A 20168-nucleotide genomic window follows, 5' to 3' on the forward strand; every position below is an offset into this window, starting at 1 on the left:
AGTAACACTGAAGGCTTCCCAATTTGTAACAAACTGACATTTGTTTTAATGTCCCAGTTGGGTGCTTTAACAAATAGTTTGTTTCTTGCCAACAAAACAGGATTCTAAATAGTCCTTCAATAGTAGTTTAAACTACAATCTATCACATCAGCCAAAAAGTAAGGAAGAATAATATAGATTTTAAGATCTGAAGATGCAGAAATAATTTATGCATATTTCCTTTGTAGTTATATGTACACAAATATGGTGCTTTAATTTGAATGTAAACACTTTAATATTTCAATAAAATTATTTTTAAAAATTTAAAGATTTTTTAAAAAAATAAGGGGGTAGGAGTCAAACCTGGGCTCCAGGGTCCATTCGGAGAGAGCCGGTCTCAGCAGTTTGGAGGAGAAGGCTTGGAAATCAACTGAACTTTTATTCCATCTGAGTGTAGCTTATTTACATCATTTTGTCTGGGTTAAGAAATTGAGGCTTTAGAAGGTGTGATTTATTGTAGCAGGAATATGGTGGGGAGGGGGCTATTGTGTTGTTTTGTAGCTTTAGTGGGAAATTTAGGAATTGGATTAGTATTGGTAGTGATTGTGCCCGGGCGGGCGGGGGGGGGGGGGTTATATTCCATCTGATTCGATATTCCATTCTTGGGAGGTCAGCATGGGGGTCATAGATACCAGTGGCTGTGGGTTGTGGGAGGTATGGCAGCGGGAGGAGGCCTTATGTGAGAAAGAGGTGGGGATGTGGTTATGCCCAACCCCCTTCTGTAGCCAGATGTTTACCGATTATGATATCTCCCCTGAGCCTCCCGTGAGAGAAACAATGTGTCTCGCCATTTGGGGGTTTTAGTTGGATTGTTTTAAATGGTTTTATGATTTGTTTTTATTGATTGTTATTTTTAGGGTTTTTATTAATTTTATGTATGATTTTGGGCTTTATGCCATTATAAGCCACCCTGAGCCCTTTGGGGGTAGGGTGGGGTATAAATATAAAATAAAATAAACACACACCCTTCACTGCATACTGGACGGACTGATTAGTCTCCGCAGGTTTCCAGAATGCTCTGTAGGATTCGATACCGCTCTAGCTTTATCTGTGCTAAGCTGTGACCATGGCCACACAGCGCTCCAGCGATTCTCTCGATGTGCTGGTGGAGGCCTGGCATGTCCGGCCCTCCCAAGCCATCAATGAGATCGCTCCCTGATGTTCTCTCCGCTCCTGGGTCAGGCCAGCTCCTTCGTGCTCTGAGGATCTACAGCAGACAAAACGAGAACTGAAACGATTGGAGCAAGTTTGGCAGCGAACTCACAACGAAGCTGCAAGAACATCCTGTGGGGCGTTTGTGAAATCCTGTGAGATGGCAACGAGGGCATTCTGTGCTACTGCTATTGTGCCCGCTGGCTCACACCCGGCACAATTGTTAAGGATAGTTCAGTCTCTTACATTTATTTTATTTTATTTATTTTATAATTTGATTTACATCCCACTCTCCCCCATAGGGCTCAGGGCGGCAAACAAGAGTCGTATAAACAACAGAGCATCAATAATCATAATCAAATCGGCAAAACATCAATGAGCAGAACATAACAACATAATAACATAAATTAACTGAAAAACATCAATAATCATAATCATCTCTCTCTGAAGGGTCCAGAATGTTTAGTGATTCGGTTGTTAACTGTGAGCAAACTGACAGAGTGTGCAAGGGCCTTTCCCCACTTTCCCCGCCCTACTCTGAGTGCGAGCGATTTCCATCCCGGGGTTGTGTTCCCCACAGCGTGGGGCAGTCAGAAATGACGCACGCTGAAGGGACGTTAGAGCGCAGAGTTGGGGCGGCTGCGTTGTCGCCTCCTGGACTCGTGGGGAGCACCGCTGGACCACGCGCTATTTGGGGGCAGTAGGCACAGCAAACAGTAAGTGGGGAAAGGCCCCAAGTGTTATTTGCAACTTTTCTGCTGACTATTGAGTGCTTTGATTTTACGTACCTGTCATAGGTAATATTTTTTCCCTGGCAAATAGGAGGTGTAGTCTGCATTTGGGACTCAAGCAGGCTACGGCGCATTTCACTATGACTTTTCCAGTTGTGGCTCAGTGAAAATATTGTTACTATCTTATTGTTACCTTATAACACAGAATGCATAGTAATTGCACTGGCGTAGTGGTTAAGAGCAGGTGCATCTGGAGAACTGGGTTTGTTTCCCCACTCTGCCACTTGAGCTGTGGAGGTTTATCTGGTGAGCCAGATTAGCTTGTGCACTCCCAGCACATGCTAGCTGGGTGACCTTGGGTAATCCAGGGGTCGGGAACCCGCGGCTCTTCGCTGCTTCTCGTGCGGCTCCCGGCGTGGCTGCCCCTTCCCGGGCAAGCCCGGGCAGAAATTAAAGGCAGCGAGGTAAGCGAGCAGGGGTGAGCGGGGGGGCAAGTGAGTGGGGGGGCGAGCGAATGGAGCAGGGGCGAGCGAGTGGGCGGGCGGGCGGGGGCAAGCAAGTGGGCGGGGGGGCGGGGGGGCGAGCCAAATGGCTCTTTGAGTGGAAAAGGTTCCCGACCCCTGGGCTAGTCACAGTTCTTTCTCTCAGCCCCACCCACCTCACAGGGTGTTTGTTGTGGGAGTGGCAAAGGAGATTGTCAGCCCCTTTGAGTGTCCTTACAAGAGAGAAAGGGGGATATAAAACCAAACTACTCCTCCTCTTCTTCTTCTTCTTCCTTCTCTTCCTCTTCTTCCTCTTCCTTTTTCTTCCTCCTCCTTCCTCTTCTTCCTTCCTTCCTTCCTTCTTTTTCTTCTTCTTACTTAGTGCAAAACTGTTTTCACTTCCTTATTTTGCACTTTTGCATTCTATTAAATTTGCCCTTAAGGTTGAGTTGCATCCATGAGTGGCAGGAGAGTACAGTGGGTTTCCCTTCTTGCTGTGACCCTCCCTGTTCTGACCTACAGACAGTCATAATTTATGGATATTGTTATTCAGACAGGTTTGTGTTGTTACTTCTGCAGACCATGAAAGAAAAATATCAAAGCAGGAAGAGCATTCCCATTAAAATAAAGCAAAGCTCTTGTTGGGGGCTGGATTTCATCTCGGCTTCATCTGTTGTTCTTGGGATCCTGTTGTGAAAACGCCCTGTAGTGTTGTGCATGCAGATGACACAACTGGAGGCTCCAGTAAATCCTCCCGTCCCTTTTGAGCAGCTGGTGACTCTGGGGAAAAAGCTGTATTTCAGTTTTGATAGGCGGGCTGTTTCTAGCAACATATCAGTGAATTTACAGCAGTCACGAAGTGTGCTTTGCCTCTCTGACAGCAGGTAACAGTTTCGCCCAGTTCCTTGTGGTGGAAAAGGGCATCCTTTTATCAAACTGGCTTGAAAAATCGTTACTTTTGGAGCGGGCACAGTTACAGTCTGACAAATGTTTCTGAAGAATCTTGGGTTAGTTTACAGCTCATTGTAATCAAATTGTTCCACCCGCCACTTGGTTAAAATGGAACTTCTGATCTCCTGAAGGCAACTCTGTAACTTCAGAATAACTGCTGCATTCATAAGGGGGCATTATGGACTTGTGATGAGACTTTGGATGAAAAGCAGCTTCCCCTGGTAGCTGGGATTCTATGCTGTGGGTTTGTAAGCTGAACCATTAGTTTAGGATATGATCAGCATTGCAGCAGGTGACTGGGAAAGCAAGAAGCAGCATAGCTATCATCTACAGTACCTTTTGGTGATTATTTCTTATTTCTTGCAGTTGGGGTTACTGGTGGATTTGTCTCCTGAAAGCATGATGACTGATGAGGACAATTCAGAACTGGAGGCCGAATTCCTGGCAATTGTTGGAGGCCAACCAGATCCCAAGCAGAAATCAAATGGGAAAAGTAAGGGCCCTGTATTTCTATTCTATTTGAATTAACAGATGACATTATGAGCCCTGCCGTCTGGGAGAAATGGGAGGGCTTAGCTTGCAAATAGGACCTACCATTTAATCTCACACTGACCCTCTGTGTCATCCGGCTAGCAGCAGGGTTCCGTGATTAATTGACATCACCAGCTCCTGGATCTGATTGGTCAGCGGGCCCAGGCCAATTTAGACCCCTGGTCATAAAATGCGGGACTTCCTGCTTCATGCTGTTCTTGGTGCCATTTTCATGACTGTAGGAAGATTTCAACTAGAAGGGTAACATCTGGACAAACTGAACCAATGCAGCTACAGTGTGACTAGTCCTTTTAATCTAGTTTTGTTATTTTAATCCACATCCCTCACTGCTCATTGTCCCTACACAATTTGAATAAATCACTTCAATTATATTTTTGTGGTGTTTTGTTTTCAGGTAGCTTCAACATAATTCCAGTATCTAGGACAGGGGTCTGCAACTTTCGGCTTTCCAGAAGTTCATGGACTACAATTCCCCTCAGCACCTACCAACATGGCTGCCATGCTGGCAGGGGCTGATGGGAATTGTAGTCCATGAACTTCTGGAGAGCCGCAGGTTGCAGACCCTTGATCTAGACCTACATGAGTACACCTGCCAGGTGAATTGTTTTGTAAAACTCACACTGCAAGTGGTCTACCTTGCAAGGGTGACTTTCTTGATTTTAATCCTAGGAAGGTTCTTGGTTTTAATCCTGGGAACAGCTTCTGGCTCTTTGGGTAGTGAAAAGGGGCAGATGGCAGGACCAAGACCTCAAGTTTTGTCATTTTGTGTTTTGCTGGATCACCCAAGAGACTCCTGGGACTACAGGTTCTCAAACTTCAACAACCTTTATTGGCATAATAGTACAATTCTATCAACAGAGATAGAACAGGTAATGAAAATAAAATTATGAATAAAGATCAATACATAAATTGAAGCTAAAACAAGGAGAAGAGGGGGAGAAAGGAATTAGAAGAAGAAGAAGAAGAAGAAGAGTTTGGATTTATATCCCCCCCTTTCTCTCCTGTAGGAGACTCAAAGGGGCTGACAATCTCCTTGCCCTTCCCCCCTCACAACAAACACCCTGTGAGGTAGGTAGGGCTGAGAGAGCTCTGAAGAACTGTGACTAGCCCAAGGTCACCCAGCTGGCGTGTGTGGGAGTGCACAGGCTAATCTGAATTCCCCAGATAAGCCTCCACAGCTCAGGCGGCAGAGCGGGGAATCGAACCTGGTTCCTCCAGTTTAGTGCACGAACTCATGGCATACCAAGCCACTGCTGCTCCTTAGGCAGAGATTGATAAGTGGATCTCTGGATTATATCTACTCCCGAGGAGTCAGTGAAAAGAATCAGCTTGAGCCTTCCAAGCTTCAAACTTTTTTTATTTTTTGTGAGGTCCTATTGGACTTGAAGCTAGCTGTCCTGTCGCACAGCTGCTCTATAAAACATTTTGCCTAGAATCCTTTGTTGGCAAGTTTGTGAGTGGCCCTGTTTGTGTGGCTTTTAACTGTTTTCCCTTCCTCCCCCCCCCCCCCCCCAAGCGTGGTGTAGTGGTTAAGAGTGGCGGGCTCTAATCTGGAGAACTGGGTTTGTTTTTCCACTCCTCCATACAAGCAGTAGACTCTTATGTGGTGAACTGGACATGTGATGAACTGGATTCGTGGCCCACCCAATCCTCGGGGAGGGGGCCCATGATCTGGTTGTGTCCCCACCCACCCTGAGGCGAGGGAGAGGAGGGAGGAGGAGGGGGAAAGGGTGCTCGTAATCTGGTTGAGGCCCACCAACCCTGGAAGACCTACCCTTTCCTCCCCCCCCCCCCCCAGTGTGGGTGGGCCACAACCAAATGATGGCTCCCTCCCACTCCTCTCCAGGGTGAGTGGCCACGAGCAGATGATGGTTCTCCCTTCGCCCTCCCTTCCACCCCTTTTCCCCAGGGTGGGTGGGCCTCAACCAGATGACAGCCCCCCCCCTTCTCCCCAGGATAAGTGGGCCACGTTCCTACACATGAAGCCTTCTGGGTGACCCTGGGCTAGCCACTGTTCTCTCAGAACTCTCTCAGCCTCACCTACCTCACAAGGTGTCTATTGTGGGGAGAGGAAGGGAAAGGAGTTTGTAAGCCCCTGTGAGTCTCTTTACAGGAGAGAAAGGCGGAGTGTAAATCCCAGCTCTTCTTCTCTTCTCTTCTTCTGTTGAAGCACACCTGGAAACGTTTTGGCCCCATCTCAAGGTTAAATTTGTGATGCGCAGCAAGTGACCGTTCCTTTTTGCTACTTTTTTTCATAGCCCCTTTGCCGATGGAGGCTATTGAGAGAATGGCTGCTCTCTGCATGAAGGATCTTGACGAAGAGGATGAAGGAGGAGAGGACGATTTGGAAGATGAAGATGAACTGCTGGTAAAAATAGCGCACAGAGTAGCTGGTGTTCTTAAGCCTTCATTTGACACTCGTGGTCTGTGCGGAACACTCAGCTGATGCCCTTGCTGCCCTGAGGGGCTGACCGTTCGTGCAACCTGGGAACAGGAAGTCTGATGCCCGTGTGGTAGTCCTCAGGAAGTTATCGCCAAATGGCGCTGTGGTTGGGCTGGTGGGGCGAAGCGAGGAAAGCAGGAGGAGAGCAGGGATCCAGTCACGACAGCAGTGGAAGAAGCATTTCCAGTTCCGTTCGTGGCTTGAAAGTGAAGTGGGGGTGCCTGGAGGGCATATTTATGTAGGGGCTAGGGCTGTACTATCATGTATGGGTCTCCAACCTTTTCCAACCTGTGGACCCCTTTGGAATTTTGACAAAAGTGCCGAGCACACAATGACAAAATGGTTGCCAAAGGACAGCTGCCGCAGGGGGTGGCACAAGCCGCGAAACATCCACTGCAGATTACCCTTTAGTCACACAGTGAAGATCCTTGTGTTGCGGCAGCAACTGCTGCAGTCAGTCGAATACATATCTGCCTATCTGTGTGACCGCCTCTCCCCATATCTCCTTCAAAGACCCCTCTGGCCTGCAGAGGGGAATTTGCGGGTGGTCCTGGGCCCCAGGGATGTTCGGCTGGCTTCAACACGGGCCAGGGCTTTCACGGCCCCAGCCCCGGAGTGGTGGAACACTCTTCCAGGTGACATCTGGGCCCTGCGGAGTCTGTCTCAGTTCCGCAGGGCCTATAAAACAGAGCTGTTCCGCCAGGCCTTTTCTTATGAGCACACTGGGCATCCCTTTCTTTAAAACAGTGGTTCTCAACCTGGGGGTCGGGACCCCTTTGGGGGTCGAACGTCCCTTTCACAGGGGTCGCCTAAGACTCTCTGCATCAGTGTTCTCCATCTGTAAGATGGAGAAATGTTAGGGTTGGGGGTCACCACAACATGAGCTGTATTAAAGGGTCACGGCATTAGGAAGGTTGAGAACCACTGCTTTAAAAGATCATTCCTGGTCCTCATCTGGATATGGCGCATGCATCCATTTGAGGGCTACCATGTTAGGTTTCTTTTACGCCATCTGACTTGGTAATTTGTTTTAAAATTATGTTGTTTATCATGTTTTAAATGCCTATTTTAATACTATTTATCCCGCCAACTCTCCCATTTATTGGATTGTTTTGTATGTTTTAATTGTGAGCTGCCCTAAGTTCTATGGGAGAGTTGGCGGGATATAAATGTGAAGAATAAATAAATACATCTGCAATGGCTGATCAGAAGCCTTGCTGGGCAGAAGTACCCCCCCATCCCAACCTTCCCTAGTTTCTAAAAACATTTGGCAGGATCCAGGAAAGGTGTTGGTGGGCACCATGTTAGGAACCCCTGGTATAATGGAACAGCTCAGGAAGGCGCTTTTATAATGAGGATCAGGACAGCAGTATATGCCACTGTTCATGGTATTTATTACCAGTTTATTGTGTGGCCTCTCCTGCTCTTGTTATGTTGTTTTCTACTTCCATAATTTTTGTGTTCTTCTTTGTTTGATATACCACACCTGACTCTTCTTTGCCTTGTTTCTAATTTTTGTAATCCGAATTCTGTTGCATTACCTATTAGATGCCTCATCTAAAGAAAGGGAAAGAAGGAGAATTTAGAGTTCAGGTGTCTGTTTTTTCTCCATGGAGACGGTATACTTGGAATAAAGGGAGTAAAGCCAGTCTCTCAATTTCTTCTAGAAGCTGGGGTGGAGGCAACCGAAGTTGCGCCTTGTGGGTGGGTAATGAAGGAAGGCATCGGTGGTTTATAATAAAGAAATTTAAGAAACACAAAATGATGCTGGCAGCCCGGAGTCCAGCATGGGCCAGCAGAGATATATCATGCCTGGCCTAAAACAATGATGGTACTTACCAGCTCCTGAGGGTTAGCTGTGATAATTGGTTGCAACGATCATAATTCTACTCTGGCATCTGGTTTTGCAGACTAAAGCCCACTTAGGCCCCTTCCGCACATGCAGAATAACGTACTTTCAATCCACTTTCAATGCATTTTGAAGGTGGATTTTACTGTGTGGAATAGCAAAATCTACTTGCAAACAATTGTGAACAGGGGATTGGATGTGCATTATTCTGCATGTGCGGAGGGGGGCTTAGAGGTAGAAATAGGCCTCTGAATAAATAGAGTAGTTCTGAAACAATGTTGTGAGCGGTAAATTTAAATTTTGGACACTTTATAAAAGGTTTTTTCCTTTCCTCCCATCTAGGCAGAACTCAATGAAGTACTTGAAGAGGAAGATGAACCCAAGGAAGCTGTGACTCCAGCCACTGCAAAGGTGCAAACTTCCATTCCAACACGACTCTCTTTCTTTTGGGTTCTTGGCAGCCACTTAACACAAGGATAGAATCCCCCCCCCCCCATGTTTAATAATTTGAGACCTTTTTTCCCCATGTTTAATAATTTGAGACCTTTTTTCCCCTTAGTTTATAGGCACAGGGATTTCTGAACAGAAATAGGGAGCCGCTTTTTAACAGCTCTGAATTCTGAAGTTGGAGAAATTGTCTTTTTTTCTTTCTCTATGCTGGGGATGATTAGGAACGGAATTGATAATAAAACTGCAAGGATTGTCACGCCCTTATATGAAGCCGTGGTGCGACCACACTTGGAGTCCTGTGTCCAGTTCTGGTCGCCACATCTCAAAAAGGATATCGAAGAGATAGAAAAAGTGCAGAGAAGGGCAACGAGGGTGATTGAGGGACTGGAGCACCTTCCTTATGAGGAGAGGCTGCAGCGTTTGGGACTCTTTAGTTTGGAGAGGAGACGTCTGGGAGGGGGGAGGTATGATAGAAGTCTGTCAAATTATGCATAGGTTAGAAAATTTCGACAGAGAGAAATTTTTCTCTCTTTCTCACAATACTAGAACCAGGGGGTATTCATTGAAAATGCCGGAGGGAAGAATTAGGACTAATATAAGGAAACATTTCTTCATGCAACGTGTGATTGGTGTTTGGAATATGCTGCCACAGGAGGTGGTGATGGCCACTAACCTGAATAGCTTTAAAAGGGGCTTGGACAGATTTATGGAGGAGAAGTCGATCTGTGGCTACCAATCTTGATCCTCCTTGATCTGAGATTGCAAATGCCTTAGCAGACCAGGTGCTCGGGAGCAGCAGCAGAAGGCCATTGCTTTCACATCCTGCATGTAAGCTCCCAAAGGCATCTGGTGGGCATTTTGTGGCACAGCTTTATAATACTACAAACAGGGAGCAAGTACTTCTGACCTTAGAACACCTTGTTCATTCCAGCCCCCTTCCAGTAACTGAAATGGGGCTTCCACCTCCAATCTGTTTTGCAGGTCTGTCAAAATGGCTCACAATTAAGAGGGCCCTCGTGGCTGGGGATGGTGCCTCCACTGGACCCCGTCCAGAGGGCTTCCAGGTGGCCCGGGGAGGCAGCAGACTCCAGAAAATTCCTGGCCATCTCAAAGGGCAAAATGCTGGGGCTCAAAAGCCAATGGAAGCCAATTAAAGTCAGTTCCACCCCTGGGAATGCCCATAGCCTCCCCCAGCAGTGCTGGCATCCAGCTTTAGGCTGGTGCAGCCCTGTGAGGCACAGGCTTTTCTGGGATGCCCCCCCTCACCCCCGCCTCCTTGTTTGCCCTCCCTTCTGGCAAAAGTGCCACTAGCATCATTCGGGTGGGTAAATGTGCCGAATCACGGCTGCTTCCGGCTCCAAGAACCAATTTGCCTCGCCCTCCTCTGGTTTGGACTACCCGAGTTGGATGCTCCTTATTCAGATCTTGTTTTAGTCATGAACGTAGAAGAAGAAGAGTTTGCATTTATATCCCCCCTTTCTCTCCTATAAGAGACTCAAAGGGACTTACAATCTCCCCCCCCCCTCCCGCAACAGCAAACACCCTGTGAGGTGGGTGGGGCTGAGAGAGCTCTGAAGAACTGTGACTAACCCGAGCTGGCATGTGCTGGAGTACACAAGCTAATCTGGTTCACCAGATAAGCCTCCACAGCTCAAGTGGCAGAGCAGGGAATCAAACCTGGTTCTCCAGATTAGAGTGCACCTGCTCTTAACCACTATGCCGCTGCTGCTCTCTACTGGGCAGACAGCTGTTTTTAAGCACTCAGCCCTGTCTAGCGGTAATATGGGAATAATAATATGACCTACCATATGGTGCTGCTTTCAGGATTCCCAAGACAATGGCCATGAAGGTTCTTGGACAGTGCTATATAAATGCTAATGAAATAATAATTAGCGATTGTATGGCATTTTAATGAATATAGAAAACTCACATACAGTCTCAGTGAGCCTTACAGCAACCCTGTAAGACAGATTGATCGTTTGGGTAGGCAGTGCAGAGGAAGAGCAGAGGCCATGTAGATTTTCTGTTCTGATGCTAGAATGCAATCTAGGAGTTTTTGCTCTTTGCAAGTGAGTGTCGCAACCCCAGAGTTGAAAGCGATCAGTACTTTGGAAGCAGAATTCTAGTTTATTGATGACAAGCATAGGAAAGCTGTTGGCTATATTGTCTGAACTGAGTACAAGGCAACAGGCAGAAACACATCAGCCCCCCCCCCCCTTTCCTACTGTGAAGGTGAGAAAACACACACACACACACACACTTATGCATTCCTTGAGAGAAGATGGTCACACACACATTCAACAGACAGTGATAAAGTGGGAGGGGGGGTGAGAACCTAATGGATTTCACTTCACCCCAGCAGCTGCAAAGAGATAACAGTACCTAGTGCAGAGGTCTGCAATCTGCGACTCTCCAGATGTTTATGGACTACAATTCCCATCAGCCAATTTGGCCATGCTGGCAGGGGCTGATGGGAATTGTAGTCCATGAACATCTGGAGAGCCGCAGGTTGCAAACCCCTGACCTAGCGCAATCAAACTTTCCCGGGCCATTCAGTAGCTAGAAACATGGCAGGACCCAGGCTAAGACACCAGAGGATCATGACAGTGGGCCACCTTGACCTGGCTGGCTCAGGCTTGCCCAGTCTCATCAGCTCTCATCAGCTCTGCAAGGTCAACGCTGGCTAGCGCTCGTACGGGAGACCCCCAGAGAAATCCAGAGTCGCCACAGAGAGGCAGGCAATGGCAATTGATAGTTCCATGGGAATGTCAACTCAATGCATGGCAGCTGTAAAAAAGGCAAACTCTATGCTAGGGATCATTAGAAAAGGAATTGATAATAAAACTGCAAAGATTGTCATGCCCTTATATAAAGCAGTGGTGCGACCGCACTTGGAGTACTGTGTCCAGTTCTGGTCACCGCATCTCAAAAAGGATATTGAGGAGATAGAAAAAGTGCAGAGAAGGGCAACAAGGATGATTGAGGGACTGGAGCACCTTCCCTATGAGGAGAGGCTGCAGCTGGGGGGGGGGGGGGGGGGGGGGGGCGGGCGGGGGGGGGGGGGGGGGGGGGGGGGGGTTGGGGGGGGGGGGGGTGGGGTAGGGGGGGGGTGGTGGGGGGGGGGGGTGGGGGGGGGGGGGGGTGGGGGGGGGGGGGGGTGGGGGGGGGGGGGGGTGGGGGGGGGGGGGGGTGGGGGGGGGGGGGGGTGGGGGGGGGGGGGGGTGGGGGGGGGGGGGGGTGGGGGGGGGGGGGGGTGGGGGGGGGGGGGGGTGGGGGGGGGGGGGGGTGGGGGGGGGGGGGGGTGGGGGGGGGGGGGGGTGGGGGGGGGGGGGGGTGGGGGGGGGGGGGGGTGGGGGGGGGGGGGGGTGGGGGGGGGGGGGGGTGGGGGGGGGGGGGGGTGGGGGGGGGGGGGGGTGGGGGGGGGGGGGGGTGGGGGGGGGGGGGGGTGGGGGGGGGGGGGGGTGGGGGGGGGGGGGGGTGGGGGGGGGGGGGGGTGGGGGGGGGGGGGGGTGGGGGGGGGGGGGGGTGGGGGGGGGGGGGGGTGGGGGGGGGGGGGGGTGGGGGGGGGGGGGGGTGGGGGGGGGGGGGGGTGGGGGGGGGGGGGGGTGGGGGGGGGGGGGGGTGGGGGGGGGGGGGGGTGGGGGGGGGGGGGGGTGGGGGGGGGGGGGGGTGGGGGGGGGGGGGGGTGGGGGGGGGGGGGGGTGGGGGGGGGGGGGGGTGGGGGGGGGGGGGGGTGGGGGGGGGGGGGGGTGGGGGGGGGGGGGGGTGGGGGGGGGGGGGGGTGGGGGGGGGGGGGGGTGGGGGGGGGGGGGGGTGGGGGGGGGGGGGGGTGGGGGGGGGGGGGGGTGGGGGGGGGGGGGGGTGGGGGGGGGGGGGGGTGGGGGGGGGGGGGGGTGGGGGGGGGGGGGGGTGGGGGGGGGGGGGGGTGGGGGGGGGGGGGGGTGGGGGGGGGGGGGGGTGGGGGGGGGGGGGGGTGGGGGGGGGGGGGGGTGGGGGGGGGGGGGGGTGGGGGGGGGGGGGGGTGGGGGGGGGGGGGGGTGGGGGGGGGGGGGGGTGGGGGGGGGGGGGGGTGGGGGGGGGGGGGGGTGGGGGGGGGGGGGGGTGGGGGGGGGGGGGGGTGGGGGGGGGGGGGGGTGGGGGGGGGGGGGGGTGGGGGGGGGGGGGGGTGGGGGGGGGGGGGGGTGGGGGGGGGGGGGGGTGGGGGGGGGGGGGGGTGGGGGGGGGGGGGGGTGGGGGGGGGGGGGGGTGGGGGGGGGGGGGGGTGGGGGGGGGGGGGGGTGGGGGGGGGGGGGGGTGGGGGGGGGGGGGGGTGGGGGGGGGGGGGGGTGGGGGGGGGGGGGGGTGGGGGGGGGGGGGGGTGGGGGGGGGGGGGGGTGGGGGGGGGGGGGGGTGGGGGGGGGGGGGGGTGGGGGGGGGGGGGGGTGGGGGGGGGGGGGGGTGGGGGGGGGGGGGGGTGGGGGGGGGGGGGGGTGGGGGGGGGGGGGGGTGGGGGGGGGGGGGGGTGGGGGGGGGGGGGGGTGGGGGGGGGGGGGGGTGGGGGGGGGGGGGGGTGGGGGGGGGGGGGGGTGGGGGGGGGGGGGGGTGGGGGGGGGGGGGGGTGGGGGGGGGGGGGGGTGGGGGGGGGGGGGGGTGGGGGGGGGGGGGGGTGGGGGGGGGGGGGGGTGGGGGGGGGGGGGGGTGGGGGGGGGGGGGGGTGGGGGGGGGGGGGGGTGGGGGGGGGGGGGGGTGGGGGGGGGGGGGGGTGGGGGGGGGGGGGGGTGGGGGGGGGGGGGGGTGGGGGGGGGGGGGGGTGGGGGGGGGGGGGGGTGGGGGGGGGGGGGGGTGGGGGGGGGGGGGGGTGGGGGGGGGGGGGGGTGGGGGGGGGGGGGGGTGGGGGGGGGGGGGGGTGGGGGGGGGGGGGGGTGGGGGGGGGGGGGGGTGGGGGGGGGGGGGGGTGGGGGGGGGGGGGGGTGGGGGGGGGGGGGGGTGGGGGGGGGGGGGGGTGGGGGGGGGGGGGGGTGGGGGGGGGGGGGGGTGGGGGGGGGGGGGGGTGGGGGGGGGGGGGGGTGGGGGGGGGGGGGGGTGGGGGGGGGGGGGGGTGGGGGGGGGGGGGGGTGGGGGGGGGGGGGGGTGGGGGGGGGGGGGGGTGGGGGGGGGGGGGGGTGGGGGGGGGGGGGGGTGGGGGGGGGGGGGGGTGGGGGGGGGGGGGGGTGGGGGGGGGGGGGGGTGGGGGGGGGGGGGGGTGGGGGGGGGGGGGGGTGGGGGGGGGGGGGGGTGGGGGGGGGGGGGGGTGGGGGGGGGGGGGGGTGGGGGGGGGGGGGGGTGGGGGGGGGGGGGGGTGGGGGGGGGGGGGGGTGGGGGGGGGGGGGGGTGGGGGGGGGGGGGGGTGGGGGGGGGGGGGGGTGGGGGGGGGGGGGGGTGGGGGGGGGGGGGGGTGGGGGGGGGGGGGGGTGGGGGGGGGGGGGGGTGGGGGGGGGGGGGGGTGGGGGGGGGGGGGGGTGGGGGGGGGGGGGGGTGGGGGGGGGGGGGGGTGGGGGGGGGGGGGGGTGGGGGGGGGGGGGGGTGGGGGGGGGGGGGGGTGGGGGGGGGGGGGGGTGGGGGGGGGGGGGGGTGGGGGGGGGGGGGGGTGGGGGGGGGGGGGGGTGGGGGGGGGGGGGGGTGGGGGGGGGGGGGGGTGGGGGGGGGGGGGGGTGGGGGGGGGGGGGGGTGGGGGGGGGGGGGGGTGGGGGGGGGGGGGGGTGGGGGGGGGGGGGGGTGGGGGGGGGGGGGGGTGGGGGGGGGGGGGGGTGGGGGGGGGGGGGGGTGGGGGGGGGGGGGGGTGGGGGGGGGGGGGGGTGGGGGGGGGGGGGGGTGGGGGGGGGGGGGGGTGGGGGGGGGGGGGGGTGGGGGGGGGGGGGGGTGGGGGGGGGGGGGGGTGGGGGGGGGGGGGGGTGGGGGGGGGGGGGGGTGGGGGGGGGGGGGGGTGGGGGGGGGGGGGGGTGGGGGGGGGGGGGGGTGGGGGGGGGGGGGGGTGGGGGGGGGGGGGGGTGGGGGGGGGGGGGGGTGGGGGGGGGGGGGGGTGGGGGGGGGGGGGGGTGGGGGGGGGGGGGGGTGGGGGGGGGGGGGGGTGGGGGGGGGGGGGGGTGGGGGGGGGGGGGGGTGGGGGGGGGGGGGGGTGGGGGGGGGGGGGGGTGGGGGGGGGGGGGGGTGGGGGGGGGGGGGGGTGGGGGGGGGGGGGGGTGGGGGGGGGGGGGGGTGGGGGGGGGGGGGGGTGGGGGGGGGGGGGGGTGGGGGGGGGGGGGGGTGGGGGGGGGGGGGGGTGGGGGGGGGGGGGGGTGGGGGGGGGGGGGGGTGGGGGGGGGGGGGGGTGGGGGGGGGGGGGGGTGGGGGGGGGGGGGGGTGGGGGGGGGGGGGGGTGGGGGGGGGGGGGGGTGGGGGGGGGGGGGGGTGGGGGGGGGGGGGGGTGGGGGGGGGGGGGGGTGGGGGGGGGGGGGGGTGGGGGGGGGGGGGGGTGGGGGGGGGGGGGGGTGGGGGGGGGGGGGGGTGGGGGGGGGGGGGGGTGGGGGGGGGGGGGGGTGGGGGGGGGGGGGGGTGGGGGGGGGGGGGGGTGGGGGGGGGGGGGGGTGGGGGGGGGGGGGGGTGGGGGGGGGGGGGGGTGGGGGGGGGGGGGGGTGGGGGGGGGGGGGGGTGGGGGGGGGGGGGGGTGGGGGGGGGGGGGGGTGGGGGGGGGGGGGGGTGGGGGGGGGGGGGGGTGGGGGGGGGGGGGGGTGGGGGGGGGGGGGGGTGGGGGGGGGGGGGGGTGGGGGGGGGGGGGGGTGGGGGGGGGGGGGGGTGGGGGGGGGGGGGGGTGGGGGGGGGGGGGGGTGGGGGGGGGGGGGGGTGGGGGGGGGGGGGGGTGGGGGGGGGGGGGGGTGGGGGGGGGGGGGGGTGGGGGGGGGGGGGGGTGGGGGGGGGGGGGGGTGGGGGGGGGGGGGGGTGGGGGGGGGGGGGGGTGGGGGGGGGGGGGGGTGGGGGGGGGGGGGGGTGGGGGGGGGGGGGGGTGGGGGGGGGGGGGGGTGGGGGGGGGGGGGGGTGGGGGGGGGGGGGGGTGGGGGGGGGGGGGGGTGGGGGGGGGGGGGGGTGGGGGGGGGGGGGGGTGGGGGGGGGGGGGGGTGGGGGGGGGGGGGGGTGGGGGGGGGGGGGGGTGGGGGGGGGGGGGGGTGGGGGGGGGGGGGGGTGGGGGGGGGGGGGGGTGGGGGGGGGGGGGGGTGGGGGGGGGGGGGGGTGGGGGGGGGGGGGGGTGGGGGGGGGGGGGGGTGGGGGGGGGGGGGGGTGGGGGGGGGGGGGGGTGGGGGGGGGGGGGGGTGGGGGGGGGGGGGGGTGGGGGGGGGGGGGGGTGGGGGGGGGGGGGGGTGGGGGGGGGGGGGGGTGGGGGGGGGGGGGGGTGGGGGGGGGGGGGGGTGGGGGGGGGGGGGGGTGGGGGGGGGGGGGGGTGGGGGGGGGGGGGGGTGGGGGGGGGGGGGGGTGGGGGGGGGGGGGGGTGGGGGGGGGGGGGGGTGGGGGGGGGGGGGGGTGGGGGGGGGGGGGGGTGGGGGGGGGGGGGGGTGGGGGGGGGGGGGGGTGGGGGGGGGGGGGGGTGGGGGGGGGGGGGGGTGGGGGGGGGGGGGGGTGGGGGGGGGGGGGGGTGGGGGGGGGGGGGGGTGGGGGGGGGGGGGGGTGGGGGGGGGGGGGGGTGGGGGGGGGGGGGGGTGGGGGGGGGGGGGGGTGGGGGGGGGGGGGGGTGGGGGGGGGGGGGGGTGGGGGGGGGGGGGGGTGGGGGGGGGGGGGGGTGGGGGGGGGGGGGGGTGGGGGGGGGGGGGGGTGGGGGGGGGGGGGGGTGGGGGGGGGGGGGGGTGGGGGGGGGGGGGGGTGGGGGGGGGGGGGGGTGGGGGGGGGGGGGGGTGGGGGGGGGGGGGGGTGGGGGGGGGGGGGGGTGGGGGGGGGGGGGGGTGGGGGGGGGGGGGGGTGGGGGGGGGGGGGGGTGGGGGGGGGGGGGGGTGGGGGGGGGGGGGGGTGGGGGGGGGGGGGGGTGGGGGGGGGGGGGGGTGGGGGGGGGGGGGGGTGGGGGGGGGGGGGGGTGGGGGGGGGGGGGGGTGGGGGGGGGGGGGGGTGGGGGGGGGGGGGGGTGGGGGGGGGGGGGGGTGGGGGGGGGGGGGGGTGGGGGGGGGGGGGGGTGGGGGGGGGGGGGGGTGGGGGGGGGGGGGGGTGGGGGGGGGGGGGGGTGGGGGGGGGGGGGGGTGGGGGGGGGGGGGGGTGGGGGGGGGGGGGGGTGGGGGGGGGGGGGGGTGGGGGGGGGGGGGGGTGGGGGGGGGGGGGGGTGGGGGGGGGGGGGGGTGGGGGGGGGGGGGGGTGGGGGGGGGGGGGGGTGGGGGGGGGGGGGGGTGGGGGGGGGGGGGGGTGGGGGGGGGGGGGGGTGGGGGGGGGGGGGGGTGGGGGGGGGGGGGGGTGGGGGGGGGGGGGGGTGGGGGGGGGGGGGGGTGGGGGGGGGGGGGGGTGGGGGGGGGGGGGGGTGGGGGGGGGGGGGGGTGGGGGGGGGGGGGGGTGGGGGGGGGGGGGGGTGGGGGGGGGGGGGGGTGGGGGGGGGGGGGGGTGGGGGGGGGGGGGGGTGGGGGGGGGGGGGGGTGGGGGGGGGGGGGGGTGGGGGGGGGGGGGGGTGGGGGGGGGGGGGGGTGGGGGGGGGGGGGGGTGGGGGGGGGGGGGGGTGGGGGGGGGGGGGGGTGGGGGGGGGGGGGGGTGGGGGGGGGGGGGGGTGGGGGGGGGGGGGGGTGGGGGGGGGGGGGGGTGGGGGGGGGGGGGGGTGGGGGGGGGGGGGGGTGGGGGGGGGGGGGGGTGGGGGGGGGGGGGGGTGGGGGGGGGGGGGGGTGGGGGGGGGGGGGGGTGGGGGGGGGGGGGGGTGGGGGGGGGGGGGGGTGGGGGGGGGGGGGGGTGGGGGGGGGGGGGGGTGGGGGGGGGGGGGGGTGGGGGGGGGGGGGGGTGGGGGGGGGGGGGGGTGGGGGGGGGGGGGGGTGGGGGGGGGGGGGGGTGGGGGGGGGGGGGGGTGGGGGGGGGGGGGGGTGGGGGGGGGGGGGGGTGGGGGGGGGGGGGGGTGGGGGGGGGGGGGGGTGGGGGGGGGGGGGGGTGGGGGGGGGGGGGGGTGGGGGGGGGGGGGGGTGGGGGGGGGGGGGGGTGGGGGGGGGGGGGGGTGGGGGGGGGGGGGGGTGGGGGGGGGGGGGGGTGGGGGGGGGGGGGGGTGGGGGGGGGGGGGGGTGGGGGGGGGGGGGGGTGGGGGGGGGGGGGGGTGGGGGGGGGGGGGGGTGGGGGGGGGGGGGGGTGGGGGGGGGGGGGGGTGGGGGGGGGGGGGGGTGGGGGGGGGGGGGGGTGGGGGGGGGGGGGGGTGGGGGGGGGGGGGGGTGGGGGGGGGGGGGGGTGGGGGGGGGGGGGGGTGGGGGGGGGGGGGGGTGGGGGGGGGGGGGGGTGGGGGGGGGGGGGGGTGGGGGGGGGGGGGGGTGGGGGGGGGGGGGGGTGGGGGGGGGGGGGGGTGGGGGGGGGGGGGGGTGGGGGGGGGGGGGGGTGGGGGGGGGGGGGGGTGGGGGGGGGGGGGGGTGGGGGGGGGGGGGGGTGGGGGGGGGGGGGGGTGGGGGGGGGGGGGGGTGGGGGGGGGGGGGGGTGGGGGGGGGGGGGGGTGGGGGGGGGGGGGGGTGGGGGGGGGGGGGGGTGGGGGGGGGGGGGGGTGGGGGGGGGGGGGGGTGGGGGGGGGGGGGGGTGGGGGGGGGGGGGGGTGGGGGGGGGGGGGGGTGGGGGGGGGGGGGGGTGGGGGGGGGGGGGGGTGGGGGGGGGGGGGGGTGGGGGGGGGGGGGGGTGGGGGGGGGGGGGGGTGGGGGGGGGGGGGGGTGGGGGGGGGGGGGGGTGGGGGGGGGGGGGGGTGGGGGGGGGGGGGGGTGGGGGGGGGGGGGGGTGGGGGGGGGGGGGGGTGGGGGGGGGGGGGGGTGGGGGGGGGGGGGGGTGGGGGGGGGGGGGGGTGGGGGGGGGGGGGGGTGGGGGGGGGGGGGGGTGGGGGGGGGGGGGGGTGGGGGGGGGGGGGGGTGGGGGGGGGGGGGGGTGGGGGGGGGGGGGGGTGGGGGGGGGGGGGGGTGGGGGGGGGGGGGGGTGGGGGGGGGGGGGGGTGGGGGGGGGGGGGGGTGGGGGGGGGGGGGGGTGGGGGGGGGGGGGGGTGGGGGGGGGGGGGGGTGGGGGGGGGGGGGGGTGGGGGGGGGGGGGGGTGGGGGGGGGGGGGGGTGGGGGGGGGGGGGGGTGGGGGGGGGGGGGGGTGGGGGGGGGGGGGGGTGGGGGGGGGGGGGGGTGGGGGGGGGGGGGGGTGGGGGGGGGGGGGGGTGGGGGGGGGGGGGGGTGGGGGGGGGGGGGGGTGGGGGGGGGGGGGGGTGGGGGGGGGGGGGGGTGGGGGGGGGGGGGGGTGGGGGGGGGGGGGGGTGGGGGGGGGGGGGGGTGGGGGGGGGGGGGGGTGGGGGGGGGGGGGGGTGGGGGGGGGGGGGGGTGGGGGGGGGGGGGGGTGGGGGGGGGGGGGGGTGGGGGGGGGGGGGGGTGGGGGGGGGGGGGGGTGGGGGGGGGGGGGGGTGGGGGGGGGGGGGGGTGGGGGGGGGGGGGGGTGGGGGGGGGGGGGGGTGGGGGGGGGGGGGGGTGGGGGGGGGGGGGGGTGGGGGGGGGGGGGGGTGGGGGGGGGGGGGGGTGGGGGGGGGGGGGGGTGGGGGGGGGGGGGGGTGGGGGGGGGGGGGGGTGGGGGGGGGGGGGGGTGGGGGGGGGGGGGGGTGGGGGGGGGGGGGGGTGGGGGGGGGGGGGGGTGGGGGGGGGGGGGGGTGGGGGGGGGGGGGGGTGGGGGGGGGGGGGGGTGGGGGGGGGGGGGGGTGGGGGGGGGGGGGGGTGGGGGGGGGGGGGGGTGGGGGGGGGGGGGGGTGGGGGGGGGGGGGGGTGGGGGGGGGGGGGGGTGGGGGGGGGGGGGGGTGGGGGGGGGGGGGGGTGGGGGGGGGGGGGGGTGGGGGGGGGGGGGGGTGGGGGGGGGGGGGGGTGGGGGGGGGGGGGGGTGGGGGGGGGGGGGGGTGGGGGGGGGGGGGGGTGGGGGGGGGGGGGGGTGGGGGGGGGGGGGGGTGGGGGGGGGGGGGGGTGGGGGGGGGGGGGGGTGGGGGGGGGGGGGGGTGGGGGGGGGGGGGGGTGGGGGGGGGGGGGGGTGGGGGGGGGGGGGGGTGGGGGGGGGGGGGGGTGGGGGGGGGGGGGGGTGGGGGGGGGGGGGGGTGGGGGGGGGGGGGGGTGGGGGGGGGGGGGGGTGGGGGGGGGGGGGGGTGGGGGGGGGGGGGGGTGGGGGGGGGGGGGGGTGGGGGGGGGGGGGGGTGGGGGGGGGGGGGGGTGGGGGGGGGGGGGGGTGGGGGGGGGGGGGGGTGGGGGGGGGGGGGGGTGGGGGGGGGGGGGGGTGGGGGGGGGGGGGGGTGGGGGGGGGGGGGGGTGGGGGGGGGGGGGGGTGGGGGGGGGGGGGGGTGGGGGGGGGGGGGGGTGGGGGGGGGGGGGGGTGGGGGGGG

General features: G+C 66.8%; 1 protein-coding gene across 6 annotated transcripts in view; it reads left to right on the forward strand.

Moving 5' to 3' along the window:
* Nucleotides 1-20168, forward strand: part of CC2D1A (coiled-coil and C2 domain containing 1A) — a 73201-nt gene that overhangs the window by 2197 nt on the left and 50836 nt on the right. For all 6 annotated transcript variants that reach the window (XM_048490574.1, XM_048490569.1, XM_048490570.1 and 3 more), the window contains exons 3-5: nucleotides 3722-3848; nucleotides 6166-6275; nucleotides 8542-8610. In XM_048490574.1, the coding sequence (XP_048346531.1) occupies nucleotides 3722-3848; nucleotides 6166-6275; nucleotides 8542-8610 (306 nt within the window). The remainder of the gene's footprint in view (nucleotides 1-3721; nucleotides 3849-6165; nucleotides 6276-8541; nucleotides 8611-20168) is intronic.

The sequence above is a fragment of the Sphaerodactylus townsendi genome, linkage group LG03 (genome assembly GCF_021028975.2).
Source record: "Sphaerodactylus townsendi isolate TG3544 linkage group LG03, MPM_Stown_v2.3, whole genome shotgun sequence".
NCBI lineage: Eukaryota > Metazoa > Chordata > Lepidosauria > Squamata > Sphaerodactylidae > Sphaerodactylus > Sphaerodactylus townsendi.